This window comes from Dromaius novaehollandiae, chromosome 1, assembly GCF_036370855.1.
Source record: "Dromaius novaehollandiae isolate bDroNov1 chromosome 1, bDroNov1.hap1, whole genome shotgun sequence".
NCBI classification, from domain to species: Eukaryota; Metazoa; Chordata; class Aves; order Casuariiformes; family Dromaiidae; genus Dromaius; species Dromaius novaehollandiae.
In genome coordinates, this window is record NC_088098.1 from 207,062,842 (window position 1) to 207,079,739 (window position 16,898).

General features: G+C 52.2%; 1 protein-coding gene across 2 annotated transcripts in view; it reads right to left on the reverse strand.

The window, feature by feature from the left end:
* Positions 1 to 16,898, reverse strand: part of AMOTL1 (angiomotin like 1) — a 94,110-nt gene that overhangs the window by 67,285 nt on the left and 9,927 nt on the right. The window contains exon 3 of one of the 2 annotated variants that reach the window (XM_026109190.2): positions 14,600 to 14,650. In XM_026109190.2, coding sequence (XP_025964975.2) covers positions 14,600 to 14,650 — 51 coding nt within the window. Of the gene's footprint in view, positions 1 to 4,708; positions 4,815 to 14,599; positions 14,651 to 16,898 lie in introns of those variants that run through there. The other variant, XM_064505114.1, reaches the window with a different exon arrangement.

Below are 16,898 nucleotides of genomic sequence, written 5' to 3' on the forward strand. Positions count from 1 at the left end.
TTTTTTAACAGCGTCAACAAACCATACACTAAGGCTCGACAGTGCTTTCCTTCACCAACGTTAGGAGCTCCGTGTGATGACCCTACTTCAAGCAGCGCCTGTGCGGTATGGTTAGCTGAAATGTCACATCTAAAGGAAAAAGAAATCAAACCGTCTGCCCCCCCGAAAATGCATTAAAATTGTGAACTTTCCATCATTAAATCACTACATGCAATTTCTATGCAGCCCCTTTGGAAACACAGACATTTAATACAGGTATTAGAGGCAGAAGTGCTAACGGGATAATTGCTTTCACCTCCTGTCCCCAAACGGCTGCCGTCAGAGCTAAAACAGGGAAAATCGCTGTAACGTTGCCTACCCATCGGCTCCTGCGGGACTGGAAAACGCCCCGGAGGCTACAGCCACCGCTGGCGGTGGTGAGACATGTCCCAACAGGCGGGATGCGTCCCAGCGGAGGACGCCCTGCTGCCGCGGGGGACCCCAGTCGCCTCCCACGGGCCACGGCCACTGCGGCAGATGTCCCCGGGGCTGAGGCACCTTCCAGAGATGCCTGCAGACGCAGGGCCACCATGGCTGCCCTTCTCCACCACGTGTGGAACGAAAGCTTTCAGTCCGAGGTCTCATTTCGAAACACGTTAACGAGGCACAAAACACAGCGTGGAGGGCAGATGAATAACAGTTTCTCAATGACTTGCTTGTTATTTTCCCACCTGAGCCTTGGTACCTGGAGTTACTGTCACCTGAAGCACGTTTGTACTCGTGACAGACAATACAGGCAGAACAGACAACCCAAAGCAGCGCTCAGCTGCACACAATCCCACGCGACGTCTTCCCGAAATGCAGCGTCCTACCTAGGAAAGGTGCAAGATCACCCAGCTCTTCCAAAAGTTTCAAGATACGGCGTCCAGCCCCGGGGCCGGGGAAGACGTGCCGGCGCAGCCACGGCACGCCTGGAGTCTGGCGTGACACAGACAAGTCAGCTGAAAGCCAGGTGCCAAGCGAACGCGCCAGCAAACACTGTAGCGCCTGCGAACCTTTCAGCGAGGCGCTCGGTCTACGCTGGCCACTCCGCTCTCCCATGTGCTAGTACCAATCTGGAGTTATTTCACTGGTTTCCACAGATTTGCTCTAGATTCACACCCCGAAACTTCAAAGCAGAATCTTACACACTGAAAAAGTCACTCGAAAGGCAAAAACGTGATATACTTCTTCAACGCCTGACGTCTCCAAAGAAAAATTTCCCTGAGGATTTGTTTGTAAAGCAAGATGATGTTATCGTGGTTGTTATTACTATTACTATCTTCTATTTATTCCTATCCCTTTCTATTTCTGCTCTGCACAGAAGGAAGGACGATCCATTTAAAAATTCAGGACACAAATGGGAACCAGATTATATCCATCCCAAAGCTGCCAAAAAGAAATTGCTGTACGAAACCAAAATCCTCCTGGGATTTTCCCAAATCCACAAAATATTCCTGAGCACTAAAGTTTCCACTGGGACTACTACATTAAGACAGTCGCCGTGTGAAAACACAAGTATTCAACCATTTCCCTGATGTTCTCCAGCCCAAGGAGGCTGCAAAAAGCACGTCCCCCCACCTCAACGCTGGAGTAACGTTTTACCAGATCCTGTCTTGAAAGCGAGTTGTACGCTAAAACATATCTGTGTTAAAAAAGGCACTGTGGACCATCAGCCTTTTGTTCCCCTCATCAAATTTGCCGTGTTTTCTGCTCTTTTCTTCCCATCCATCATATCTAGGAATAAATCCTTCAGCCCGCTGCTGCCGGCTCCACGCCAGCGGCCTCCCAGCACGCGCGGCCCCGCGCATCCGCGGCCCCGTTGGAAGGCAACGCGGTTAAAGCGAGTTAAACGAGAGCCTCCTTTGGCCCGAAGCGACTGGCGAAGCCTGAAATGCAAAAGCTTGCAGAAATCAGGTTGGATTTGCCAGACTGGCAGCTGGGAAATAAACATTTTTAACCAAGTAAATTTTGCCTGGAATCAGCAGGACAGAATAAAACCTTAAACTCTTCCAGTCCTGGGATTTTTACAGAGCCAACCTATGCTTTTAGCCAGTTTTGCACTGACTTGCTCTCAGATACTACTGTAAAAAAACCTTGAAAAATGCAGACATTGCAGATCCCCCTTGCTTCCCGAGCCTCCGCTGCCCAGACCCCGTGCGGTGCTGCCTCCCACCACCTAACCCAACGCCCGGGAGAAGGCACCGCTCACGCTTCCTCGGATCCGCTATGGACCCTGCCAGAATCGCCAAACCGGCAGGCTACAAACAGGCTTTTGGGGGTATTTTGTGAATAAAAGTGATGCTCTTCATTTTGTGGTGGAACTTCCTTGCAGGGGACCTCTTGCAAGCAGTGCGCGAGCCGTCTCTGGGCCTTGATCTCTGCACGGAGGATGAACGCTGGAGGTGGCTTTGCTCCCTGACGACCCCGCACTGATGTGCTGGGCGACGATGAATTGCCTCTGGCCTCTTTGACGGCCGCTGCTCCAGGCAGAGCGCGTACGCGCAAATGAAAAACAAATTATGCCAATTGGAAATCCATAGGTTTTCTCCACGCAGCGCTGACACCTCTGGAGGGGCAACGCTTGCTTGTTTAGGTTGGTATCAGCCTCTTCCAGCAGCTACGTGCTTTCCAACCCCAAAAAACAAAACAAGGCAGGCAAGGGGGAGCGGCACATGCCAGGACGGAGGAAGAGGATGGACACGCAGGAGCAAGCGTGGAGCCGCGGGGCTGCCGCCACGCAGGGCACGGCAGCCGCGGGGCAGCCAAGGAGAGCGCCGGTCCAGCACGGGAGGGTGTTTTATTGTTTGCTTTCACCCGTTTGATATTGCCTGCTCTCAGCGCTCAGGCATTTCTTGATAAGGTATTTATAGGAACTTTTCCAGACGCTACAAATTACTATATATCTACGTATACGTACGCAGAGAAACCCCACTGCCAGGCAGCTGCACACGGGAAAAATGAGGGGATTCCTCAACTTCAGGGCCACCTCTCTCCCAGAAAGCTTTTTTGGGATTATTATTGTAAAAAAAAAAAGAAATCCTGGCTCATTAGACGCATGACAAGGGCCCTGCAAATGCCTTCACAGACAGATACAGAATCGCAGGGTTGGTTTTTCACAAGCGTGTGACAGCGCTGCAGGCAGCGGGCTCGCGGGGCCGCTCGGCTAACCGCGCGGCTGCTCACTGCTCCCGGGACTTTCACGTAGCACCAGGAAAAAGGAAAAAACCCTCTTTCCATCAGAAAAGGAAAAAGAGCAAACAGCAACCTTCCTGTGTTCAAACCATGAATCACAGACGCTGGCAGGGAGGGCTTGCAGGGTAAGTCACGTTCACGCATCTTTTTTCTCCTCTTTCCACGCGTTTTCCCAGACGCGGCTTTATCTCTGTGCCCCCTCCAGCCTCAGCGAGGTTTAACACCAGAGCCGCCTCCAGCCGTGCCCTCGCAACGACGAACTGAGGAAACGCTCCCCGCGGGAGCCCTTCCCGCAGGAGGCCGCCGCGTGTCTCCCCCCTGCTCCCCAACTCCGCGGCCTCCGAAACCGCTCCGCCGGCAGCCGGGCCGCAGCAGCGATGCCACGCTCCAGGCCAAGCGCGGCACCGAGGTGCTGCCGGCCCCGGCCCCGCGGGGTACGGGCACCACTGCCGCGGCAGCACGAGCGCCCGGGCCCGGCCGCGGAGGGAAACGTTCACCGTACGGTCCCTCGGGCTCGTTTCCCACGTCTCAAATGGAGCCGTAACCGAATCGCCCGCCGAAGCCCGAGACAGTCCACCTTAAAAATAAACTGAAAACATCCCCGTGCGACTCGCGGCTGTTCCTCGCTAGCCCGCGACTCTCGCAGCGGTAATATTTTTCAAGTTGAGAGAATTCACGCAAGTACCATATGCTGCTCGGGGACGGTCTCGGGGCATCGGGAGAGGCGCGGGGTCCCTCCTGGGGCAGCTCGGGGCTGCCCGGCACCGGCGGCCCTAGCGGCGCCCCTGCTTTGGGATGCTGGTGGCCGCCCCAGAGCTTCACGTACCTGCCCCCGTTTTGGGCAAAACGCAGGGGCAGGGTGCAGGGAGCTATGGGGCAGGGTCCCAGGGAGCCATGGGGCAGGCCCCACTGCTGCCCGGCCCATGCGCCCGCGGCTACCTGCACACCGGGACGGCCGCGGTGCACACCGGACACCCACGCACGGGTGCACACGCACTGATGCACACCGGGCACACGCATGCACACACATGCACACACATGCACACCGCTGCAGCCGCATGCACGCACTGACAGCTGCTCGTACACACACGGCACAGGCGCACACACACACACACGCCGCACAAGCACGGGTGTGCACAGATACACACGTGCACACGTATGCACTGGTGCACACACACGAACACACACAGAGGTACATGCACACACACACCAGGACACACAGAGACGTACACACATGCATACACACACCCCCCACACGGACACACACATACACACAGACACGCGGACACACCTGTGCACGCACATATGCACACACACACACGTATGCACACACGCACACACATGCATGCACACGCATGCACCTGTGCACACGCGCACACACACACACACACGCACACGCCGCCGCCCGCGCGCGGGCACACGCCCCCGGCAGTGCCCCCCCACACGCGCGGGCACGCGCACCCCCCCCACCCCGCCGCGCGCACACGCCCGTTACCTCCGGCTCCGCGCCCCGCAGCCCCCGGCAGCACCTTGGCCATCCGCGCCCGCCCCGCCGCTCGCCGCCGTCCCCAGGCGCGCACGGCGGGCCGGGGGCGGGGCCAGCGGGGGCGGGGCCAGCGGGGGGGCGTGGTCAGAGCGGGGGCGGGGGCACGCGGGGGCGGGGCCAGATGGGGCGGCCCCGCCCCGCCTTCGCCCCGCCCTCCCCGCGGCGGCGGGAGCACGGGGCGGGTTGCGCTGCTCTGCCGCGCCGCGGGGCTCCCCGGCCCCCCGCGTCCCCCGGCCCCACCACTCCCCGCCGTTCCCGTCTCCCGGGCGGGCTGCAGCGCACCCACGGACACGGCGCAGCCCCGCACCGCGGGGGCTGGCGGCAGCAGCAGGCCCGGCAGCGTCCTCCACATCGCCGGGCCGGACGCAGGGTTTCATCTTTTGGGTGTATTCGTCATTACCCTGATGACCGATGCTCTGCGGCCAGCAGCGCTTTTTGCCTTTTCCCTCCTCACCCCTGGTGTTATACACACACGTTTTTCCCTTATTGTTCTGATAATGAAAAGATTTTTCAGGGCTGACAACACCCAGCTGGATCCTTCTCGTCCAGTTCCCTGTTTGAGATGCTGGACGAACCCTTCCTCCCCTCTCCCTCCCGTGAGCTGGCACGGCTGCTCCGCTGCGAGCTCCCGCCGGCCTCTGCCACTGGGATCCCAGTTTTCGACTTCTTCTTGCAGGTCCTCTAATTGAGGGAGTCCGTCTCGTTCTGCACCGCTCCGGAGCCAGCAGGCCGCGGAGGTCGCCTGCGGCCTCGCGGTACCCCGGAGCAGCCTGCCCGGACAGGCAGGAGCTGGACACGCAGCAGCTAAGGCCGAGGCCTGGGCACACCTGGGACATCACAGCCCAAGCTGGAGATGCCTAATGCATGTGGATGGTCTCAGGTTTAAGCATCTGCTGCCCCATGGCCTTCCTACATCAGGTCATAGGAGCTCAGTCCCATCGGCGGTACCAGCACGGGCTCTCTGAGCTCACCAAACCCCTGAGGCAGTCTGCGGTTGGTAGGAATGACCTCCAGTCCCAGGTCCACCTTTTAATGATGGACACCCTGCCTGTCCTCTAGCGGGACCCTCCCTAGCCGGTCTGCCTGCGCCTCGCGGAGCGTGTGGGTCTGTGCTGTCACCGCGCTGGGCCGTATCCAGCCTGTGCAGAGATGGGGGAGCGTTGCAAATAGCACAGCTATTATTAAATCCAGACCCTTTTCCCTGCTGCCCACCTGCTTCATCACTCATTTGCACATAAATAGCATACTGTACATATCCCTTTGTGTCACGCCGAGGATTTATGGCCCAGGCCGGACACCGGCGCTGCAGCGACAGGAGCACAGGAAACTCGTCAGCCCGCGGGCTCCTCCGCGACGCGGCACGCCAGCTCCGCAGGCGGGAGGGCTTCAGCGTTGGGTCTCCCGGCCCTGCCGCGTCAGACCCCGCTTCGCCCCCCTGCCGCAGGGCCCGTCCCCGGGGCGAGGGGATGGGAGAGCACCTTCGCGTGCTCACGCCATGCTGCGTGCCCTTCCGCAGAGCCAGCCGTGTTTGCACAGCCCCGACACACCACGCGAGGTGACGGCTGGGTGCTGCCAGTGCAAGGGTCTCCCTGAAGCTTTGAAAGCGAAGCACCGGCGTGGGCAGCCTGATTTTCCAAAGTGCTGAGCAGCCCGTGAGCCTCCAGAGCACGGAGCTGATTTCATAGCAAGTGCAGTAGAAGTCCAGGATCTCTCCCTGAAGTTGGTTAATACAGTCAGGATTTACCCTCGAGCAGAAGAACGGAGATTGCAGATACACTGCTGTTGGAGGGGGAGGCAGGGGAAATCATCACATACGTTCTTGGCACACGTTTTAGCCTCCTCAGGGGAAAAAAATACAGGTTCATGCTTAGGGGACTAGTCTTGAACGAAAGAGAAATATTCAGTTCCCTGATCTCCCACAGATTCCCTGAGTATCTGGGAACAAGTCATTTAGGCCCAAATCGGATGTTTGTAAATGCCTAACTCCTCTGTGAAATCAAGGGGAATCCTGCTGCCCCAGATAGAGTAGACACCTAGTCCCCAAGAGGGACTAGCCTTCAATTTTTCAGATTGCATGCTTGTCCTCTCCTGCCTTCCCCTGGAAGTGACTGTTGGGTTTACTCTCATGCACAGGCAAACCATGGACCTACTCAGTTGTAAATGAAGGCATAATTTTGCCCTCGGCTTGTTGAGTGTCTGTTCCCAGTGCTGGATGAGAGGAGGGGATTTCTCTCCAAGCCCAGTTCAAAATGGCAATTTAAATGCTACTTTTTGTCACTCTCCAGCTTTATAATTTGGTTGGACAAAGCAGGGCACATTCTTATTTTGGTTATTCTGATTCTGTGTGATTACAGTCTTGTGCAATATGGGATTGGGTGATTCAAGTGCAATCAAGCTGTACTATCCGCAATCAAGTAGACCCAGCATATCCAAGGGCTTATTCTGTTTTCAGTCCGGCCTCAAAATCTGCGCTGCTCTTCTGCCTCATTAGGACTCTAGGGCTGTGTGATGACCAGTGATAAATTCAGTGTTGGAGGAACAAACGTATCAAGAAAAAGGATTGTCTGCTATCTTGTCTTTCGGTAGCACTGCCAAGGACCTCATGAACCATGCTATGTTATGTTTCCAAGGACAAAAGCTGCCTAGGTAAAAGTGCAGTTTCTCTTTTTCTTCATATTCTTCATTTTATGGGGAAACTTTCCAAGTGACTTTCAAAGTCTTTTTCCTGTACAATTCTATTTTTATTTGATAAATTAAGTGGTCTCGAAGGATGGCAGGTTGGAAAGTGAGTGCTCCAATCACTCTTAGGTTTGATACGCTTGATAACCCCCGGAGAGGTTAGATCACAGATACATAGCTACCAAATTCATTCATTCGCAGTGCGTCTGTATCTGCCCATCAGCACAAGCCAACCACACAGTTTGTAGCTCCACTATTTTCACGTCTTCCCCTGGAAGATCAATTTGGGGAGTAGAAGGAAGGAAGGAAGGAAGTTCATCCCTCCAGCCCTTTTGGTTCTAACCTATTCAACTGAGGCCAAGTTCCACCAAAACTCTGGTTGTCACGTCAGCAACCGCTGATGTGAACAGAGCTGACAGGGCCATCTCGTCTCACCACCTCCCTCCAGCTTCTCACTGGTAACTATGGATCGTGGAGAAGCACGTGAACCGCACTGTCCAAGCGAATCTGTTAAACTCTGATGTGGCAAATAAATGAAACATCTCGGAGATTCCCCAAGCATTTCAGCAGGAGGTGAAGAAGAGAAGTGTTTCTGGGTGCCTTGCTGGTTCAGCCTTTAGGGGCCTCCTGGATCACCTGGCAGCCCCAGGTCATCTCGTATTAGTGAATCCCAGTCGCGGCGTCACTCTGCGCCGTTACTGCAGCCCGAGCTCGGGCCGGATGGCCGAGGCCCCGCGGAAGGGCCGCCGCCGCTCCGAACAGCGAGCGCACCCCGGTACTGACGCTCGCTGCATTTGCGGCTGCCCATGCGTGTAATCACATCGCTTCCAAATGCTGCGAGTAAACAAATAATTGTCCCCCTCCGCCTGACACTGTGGCAACCCCAGATGCCTGCACGCAGCATCATTTCTTCGTTTAACCGCTGCTTTGAACGACTGTTGACCAGGCGGCCTGTGAATTAAAGCCCCATTAGCACCACCGTCTACGACATCGGAGCCGGCCGCTGATAAGAACAAGACGAATAACCACAGCGCAGCGTGGAGACCACAACGAGAGCCGAATCAGGGAATCGGAATACGCCGGGTAAAGAAGCTTTGTTAGAGTAAGTTTAGTAAATAAATAACACGGATCCTTTAAAACAAAAGATTCCCTTACCATGCCTCCTGCCCCGTCAGATGGAAGGAATCCTAGCTGCTCTGATTAGTCACAAACTTCATTTATCCCACAGACAAGCTTGTTTCAGCAGATACTGCTTTAACCATCCTCAGCTTCTCTGAAATACTTTAAACACCGAGCGGAGGCAAATCCACTTGCAGCGCTGGAGCACAAGTTGCAAAACTCCGTCTGCGAAAGGTGTTTGAACAATCCAGCTACCACACGGCCGGTGAGCTCAGCAACGCAGCGAGCATTGCCGAAATGCACTGGGATAAATTAATAGCCACTGCAAGATTTGCACAGTGACAACTGTGCATATTTATCAGGTCCCCTCTGATAGGCACTTAACAGACAGCATTGAATTTGGAGGCAGCAGAAATGTATCTGCACATCTGTTTTTCCAGTTTTGCCAAAGATCTTTCATTTTTCTCTAATAACTCGACCTGTTTGGTTTCTGGCAGAAGACTGTTAAGCAGAGCACTCGCTGCCTGGATTCGCTCCAGCATGAGATGAGGTCAGGACAACAAAGAAAAAGAAACAGCTGGATGGCTACTAAGCAGTGGGAACAAACAGGGCAGGGACTAGGCTTTTCTTTTCCCTTCCCTTTTTGTTTATCCAATGGGATTTCATTCCTAGGCGTATTTATTCCCCCAGCACACGGTATCACAAAAGCACTTTTTCCTGCCATTGCAACAGTTGTACCAAGCCTCCTCTGGCAGGCTGGTCATATCCATGGTACTGGTACAAATAGTACACCTCGATAATCACTCCTACAGTCAGCTATCAGGAAATGTGAAGCACAGGTCCTAAGAATTTCCCCAGATAGATTGCATCTCCCACACGCGCGTTTTGATCTTGACTTTGGCAAGGTGGGTTTCTTACGCTGTTTTATTTTTCCATTTCAGCACATTCTGATTAGTCTGTCCAAGGCTATCTAGGACGGCTGTGACAGGGGAGGGCTGGGAGGGCGGCTCGCATTTTTTCAGTCAATTTTCTTTCTTATTCCTGATATTCAGCTAGTTTATCTTAAAGCAGCAAGCAGAAAAAAATTCTGGTGGGGAAAGAAGGAGGTGGAGAAGAGGGGAGAGAAGAGAATATGGAAGACAAAGAGAGAAGGGAGGAAGGGAAGGGGGAGAGTGTGCAAGCAAGAGAGAGAGAGAGACACGGAAAAGCAGCATGCACATATTCCCCTGTTCAAGAGTTTTTCTCTCTCTGACCTCACTTTCTCCAAGGCCAGAAATTCCACCTCGGGACTTGCCAAGGAGACAATGCAACATTCCTCTGCTAGGCCACAAAGCAAGTGTGAAATGTTCTGTTTTAATCATTTACAGAACAAAAGGAACACAACAGTCACAGCCTGATTCATATCTGCTGAAATCCAGCAGCCAAGCTGTGGGAGAGAAGAGACAGATGAAGAAAGGAAAGGAAGATGAGGTTTGTTTTTTTGTTTTTTTTTTCTGATTAATCACTATAGACCTAAGGAAATACAAGAAGGACCCTGTCGGGCTAGACCAAAGTTTAAGAAGCCCTGGAGAAGAAAGAAGCCCTCTCTGACATGGCCACTAGCTGCAGAAAAAATACAAAGAACAGTGCAAGTACAAATGCTGTTGTCTCTTGTACACGATCCCATTTTCCAGCAGTTCCTGCACTGCAGGAACTTCTTGAGCCAGAGGCTGTACCTGCATCATCATGTTTGATAGCCCTTCATAGACCTTTCTTCCATAATGTTTTCTAATCACTTTCTGAGCCCATTCATACTTTTGGCAGCCTGGACATCCTGTGGCAATGAGTCGCACAATGTAGTTATGTACTGTGTAAAGACATACTTCCTTCGGGTTGTTGTAAGCCTTTCCTTATTTACTTCTGTGTCATTCATGATTCCTGTATTTCTACTATATCCTTCTTCAAGCATCTCTTTTCCAAACCAGCAAGTTTTAGTTTACTGAATGTCTCCTTTCATGGAAGCTGTTCTATCCCTTGACCACCTTTGCCACCCGTGGCCATCACTTCTCCAAGGCTGGAATGGGAAGCCCAGAAAAGTGCTCAGTACTCCAGGTGTAGGTGAGCCAGGGACTGATTTATACAGTGACAGGCCATGGAGAGGTTTCCAAAGGTTGGACATGGCAAGCAGCGTACCAGTCTTTAAGCTGAGGAAAGGAAGAAGAGTTAGGAAGTGATTTTCCAGTCATTCTTGGAAAGACCAGAACAGTCAAAGGGTTTGCAAACATCTAGTAAAGAAGGATATGAGTAATAGCCGGCGCAGATTCAGCAAGAACAGAAATGGTCAGACTAATCTGTTCTTCTCTGACAAGGTAATAAACTTTGAGGATGAGGGAGAAGCTGCCGATGTCATATATGTTGACATATATGTAAGGCTTTTGATGCTCGGTCATATGGTATTACTATAAGCAAGTGAGGGAAACCTGGACTAAAACAAAGCATTATTAGATGACTGGTCGAAACCCTTCTCAGTGACTAGTTATTAATGGCATGAGGCTATGCAAAAAACCTTTCCCAAAGCTGGTACTAATCATCAATGACTCAAAAACAAGCATGGCTTTTTACATTTGCGGTTGACACCAGGCTGAGATAAGCTGCCGGAAAGCTGAAAGCAAGATTAGAATTCAAGACAGACGTAACAAGTAGGGGAAGAAAAGGATGCAATTCAGCAGTCTGCAGTTCGGTAGCAACAACCCACTGCACACACAGAGGACAAGAAATGCCGGGTAAAGGAGCAGTTCTGTGTTGCCTGTTGGATCCCAAGCTGAGCATGAGTCAGGAGCAGTTGTGAAAAATGCAGACAGTGCAGGGAGGGTATTGAAACTTCATGGCTGTCAGTCTGACCCATGTAGTGGCTTCTTCCAAATCTCCTGCTCTGTGAAGACCTCAGCTGGAGTACCCTTTCCAGTTCAAGAAAGAGGCAAAGCATTTAGAAATACAATAGAGCAGGGAAAACCACTGGAAATCTAGAAAAGACAACCTGTGAGAAAAGGAATTTGGGTTATTTAATATAGAAAAGGGAAGACTTAGGTGAGACAGAATAGCCTTCAAATACAAAAATCACTGTGAAACACGAAAAGAAAGGGAGCAAACTCTTCTTTATATCTGCTTGCAGCAGCACAATGTGTAATTGGCTTAAATTAGAGATTTAGTTAGATATCAAGAAAAGCCTTCTAGCATTTGGAGCAGTGAAGCAGTGGAATAGATTTCCTGGGAAGGTTGCTAGAGGTTTTGAAGACAGGTTGGTCAGCGAGGTTTTGAAGACAGGTTGGTCAGCCGTGTGGAATGATGACTATGACTATGAGTAGTTAATCTTGCCTTCAGGCAGAAGGGAGGGTTAGCTAGCCTCTTTATGTCCCACCCAAGCCTGCTTTTCTGTGATTTTTATGATAATGATGCTTTGTTATGATACTGATGTTTTGTCTCACAATATTATTATAATGAGGCTTTGTTCTCTGCTCCTTTGGTAATAATTCTTGCCATTCAGATAGCCTGTTTGATCAGATCTGAGCTCTGAGCTGATATTTTCAGGGCCTGGTTACAGCATCGCTTTAATACAGCATAAATCCGAGCTGCTACTGGGATGGTCTTGTCCTCTCTCCCTCCAGCATGTGTTTGCTCTTACCACCTCCCTAGCCTGGCACCGGAGTTAATGCAGCTGTGCATGACTCAGGTCAGGAGACTGATCCAGCTGAAAATCAACCACCCGGGAGGGAGGCAGAGAAACAGATCAGTTTTCCATTACTTGTTCTGCTATCTCACATCCTTTGTCTGCCTTGTCTACCTTGGATGGAGCAATCACATCTTGTGCTGTATTTGGAAGGCAGAGTGGAAATGTAAGGTGATACAAGTGCTAGTTTGAATAATCTTTTCCAGACTGAGGGATGTCTAATATTCCTAAGCAGAGGAAAGCAGTGTCCATGGAGCTCCTGTTTCCCCTAGGCTGGGAGCAGGGCTGTGCAGGGGCCCCGGTGATATGCCAAACGACAGAGCCTGACAGCCCCCAGGAGGAAATAGTTCACAGTGGACGGCACAGACTATTTTCCCATTAACACAGAGAGGGTGCCAGGGAGCAGGTTGCCCTGTGTTCCAGTCCTGACTACCCAAGATTGCACAGCAGAGCCCTGTCCCTTGACCAGCAGTCACCAAGAAGCCAGAAGTGAGCCTTGTTTTGCAAATTCAAAAGTTCTGACTATCTGATAATGCATTTCTTTCCATCTCAGCTAAACCCAACAAAGTCTTGTCATATGGGAGAGGGAGACCTTGGCCAAGAGCAGAACGAGAGCAGCCTCGGAAGTTTTGGGGGTGAGGACTGTGAGAGTGGTTAGGAGAAATGGGGATGTGTTGCTGAGGGAACACACAGGTCAAGGGGAGCTGATGAGATGAGGAAGCGCGAGAAGAAAAGGAGCTGGTGGAAGCTGTATACAAGCAAATCCATTTTAAAGCAACTTGACCTGTTTTAAATGTCAGGTAATGAATGAGGCAGCCAAAGGAAGGCCGTTGTCTTTATTTCCATTCCCTATTAGACACTAGTCTAGTCAAATGCATGTCAGAGCAGTCTCTATCCTGACACCAAGTGGAGAGAGCTCACAAGAACTCCTTTAAAGTAGGATCAGTTGTATAAGACTTGTCAGCAAGGACAGCTACCAGCCCAACCACCCCTTCCAGATCCAGTGAGGGATAATACGGTTTACAGACATTTTTGTGCTTATAGGATTTTTTTTCAAAATTCTGACTCTTAGCTGAAGAGGTTTACAGCAGAGACATATACACAGGATAAAATCCCCGTTCTGGCTTCCTACTGTTTTACCTTCCTACCCCAAGTTTCTACTATCCTCCGGGATATAGGGGGAGCAGTCCGGTGCATGCACACAGATCATCTTTACTGAGGATGATTCTGCTTCCAAGCACAGTGGGGAAGTCATTGCCCTTAAAGGAAAAAAGAGGGTGCCTTTGGGAGCCTGGTCTGCTGCTCAGTGGGGAGATCTCCGTGTGCCAGGAAGGTCCAACTGGGCTGTAAGGAGGCAGCTGCTGGTGAGCAAGGCTCATGGAGCAGGGCATGGCTTCTCTCCGGACAATTGTAATTTGTGCTTTCCAGGCATGCTTCATCTCCAGCCTTCCCCACTTTCGCACCAACCCTGAATTGCCTTCTTCTATTTCATTTTTCCAAGGGGCTTTGAAAGCTTGACTTCCCCCCTTTGCTGCATTTAAGACCAGTGGGAAGTCACTGGTCGCTAGCTCTCCACGCGGGGCTGGAGGTGGGATCCCCCCTGCAGCAGGCTTCCCACCATGCCGTGCAGGTCCTACCTTAGCTAAGCACCTCTAGTTCAGCCTGAGAAACATGTTTCTTTCAACCTTGGCCCTGCAGAGCTTCAGTTATGGGGACATCACTGCCAGGTAGGGTTCCCTCGTAGATTCACTCTCCTGGCATGCAGGCGCTGGGGAGTGCCAGGATGAAACGGTGCCGATGCGGTAAAGCCAGCTCAGCAGACTGTCTGTCTGCAGGGCTCGGAGGTGGGCTGCCCACTGTTCCCCAAGAGCTTCTTGTGCTCTTTTGAAGCAGTTATCCACCCTGGGTATGTTAGTCTTTGCTCATCTTACACACCTCTAGTTCTGGCTCCCACAAAAAAAGCTCATTGTGTCCCAAGGCACAAGAAAGTCACAACATTTCCAGTGCCAGCTACGGGTTAAACTTAAAACCCACGTCCAAGAAACAGCAGTGTCTAAGCACTCTGCACCAGAAAAGTGAAAGCTGCTCTCACAGAGAAAAGACTACACAAATTTAACGCAGAAGATACTAAACACATCTAGCATCAAGCTGTGCCCATCCCTCTGATCTATGGCATTTAAAAGCAACACAGAAAAAAGGCAGTCATAATGCCGAATTTATGCAGCAGAAAACATTCAGAGGCTGTCCTATTTTTTACCTAAGTGATCTCCTAATTACTCTATTGGGTGCAGAATAAAAAAAAAAAAAAAAGGAAAATGTATTCCACGTGGACTTACCCAGCTGATCCAGACCGAACAGGGCTGGTGCACCTTCGGAGAGCTCATTGTCTAAGGGAAGAACAACAAATGCTCGGAAAGGTCAGCCCAAGAGATAGGTGTAGAGAGTTGGAGTGAAAAAAGCTGTTTTAATCACACTGCAGATAAGCCCCTGCTCAGCTTGCTTCCAGCTCATCCCTGTAGGCTTTATATATGTATTGGGGGCAGGAGGAGGGAGTTGAAATCCAGCTGTTATCAGAAAACTCGGAGTCAGTTCAAGATGGGAACTTGGCAGTATGAGCCCTTATTGCCCCTCCAGCCCAAGAGCATGGCACTGATTTGCCTCTGCCCGTCGCTGCGCACACGGAGCGCCAGCCTCGCTCTCCGCGGGGATGCCTGGCCCTCCGGCCACGCCGCCACCCTCCGCTCCCTCTCCCGAGCTCACTGGCACTGGGAAGGCGGTGGGAGCCAGCACACGGGCCGCTGGGGTGGCCAGGCCCGGGGCGCGGGCAGGCCACAGACAGGCCCCCCTCTGGGCCAGGGCCACCCGCCACGGGTGCTGCAGCCTCTCTCACTCCTCCCAGGGTTACTTTTTGCTGTCACCGGGGAGGGGGTCATTTTGAGGTGCCCAGGTGTTATTTTGCTTTGCTGTCACAATTTTAGGAAATGAGCAAGAAAAAGGTTGAAATTTGGATTGAGTGAACCATGGAGACTCTTCCCTCCCCCGATGCGACTGGCTTTCCGGCATGCTACAATCTCTCCTCTGTCTAACGGCAGCGGGGTGCAACCAGTGGAAGTTTAACAGCTGACAGGAGGGAGAATGCTCCAGCTGGGATGTTTTGGAGGCTGAGCAAGTCCTTGAGCCCCCTGATAATAACGTTCCTATAACTCAGTGGCAGGTTGGACCACGGGCTCTGGAAGCCCTTCAGCTCGGGGACACCAGAAGGTGAGCGCTGGCACAGGGTGCCCGGAGAGGTTATGCAGTTTTCGTCCCTGCAGGTTTTCGAGACCCGACGGGACCCAGCCCTGCGCAACCCAGTCAGACCTTGCAGCCGGCCTGCTGTGGGGCAGGTCAGCTGAAGACCTCCTGAGGTCCCCTCCAGCCTGGTCGTCCCCTGATCCTACAACACTAAGCAGGGGCGGGGGCTGGGACCCGCACAGGGTTGCACAGCTTGCTAAAAGCAGAGCTTTAGGTTATTCTAGATCCCAAGCCCCGTCTGTCCCTGCAGGCCCAGCCATCTCTGCGGGCCCCCAACTGCAGGGCACGGCTCACGCAAGTCCCTCATCGACTGAAGGGCCCGTGGCCACTTCAGGATCATGTGGCCTGAGCATTAAATGCTGTTTTCATTTTAGAGCTGATTGGGATTTCTTTGTTTTCCAGCATTTTGTTCAGTGTCAAATACTTTGAAATTTCAGAAACTCTGAAGTTTTCAAAAAAAATTTTTTTGTGGAGGTTTTCCCCCCCGGTCAGATTCAATGGATTTGTTACAATTCAATAGGCTGGACTAAATGGGCTTTCTGCCTGGAGTCTGTGTACCCCTCCTAGGTGGTTCACAGAAGCTGTTTAAGAAAGGCAAGCTCATAACACTATAAAGCAATCTATACATGTGAAATTTCCAATAGACTCGGGCAGCCTTTGTAAAATGCTGTTAGGTACCCCAGTTAGAAAAGACCACAACCCACTAGTTTAGGTCAACAGTGGTCTACATGCAGAAACAAAGGGCGGTGTATAGCCACATTGAACAATTCTGGATTTTTGTAAACTCTTAGTGGCAGTGACTCTGCCCTTCTCTGCTTTATAGACCCAGGCAAAGAGGGATCCTGAACCCAACAGGAATTTGGCCACTTCAGCTATGAAAGCAACACAGACCAAGCGTTAAAAAGTTAAGAGAAGCAGAGGTTGTCAGAAGGGGCATAAAGCAAGGACTGCAGGAACTCACCCTATGCTTATCCCTTATTTTCACATCAAATTCATCTCTTGGCGTAGCCAGCATCATGCCATTCTTTGTAAGCAGATGAACGGCCTGGGAGCATGCCCGTTCCCCTGCAGATCCCAAGCTAAGTCAGCATTTCTGGTGCAAACACAGGAACGGCTCCGCTGCACGCGGGTGGGGTGAGCGGAGGAGCCCCCGCTGCCCCTGCACGCTGCAGCCCTGCAGCGGAGGAGAGCACTACGGCAGAGCTCAAGCAGGGTTAGCAGCTCCCGCTCAGCTCCCATGCTGTGCTGAGCGGCTGAAAGCTCCTGAATAAGTACAAGAGCAGCTCTGTGTTTAAAGGATGCCACCCAGTGGTGCTCATCTGAAGAGGTTGAACCCAGGAC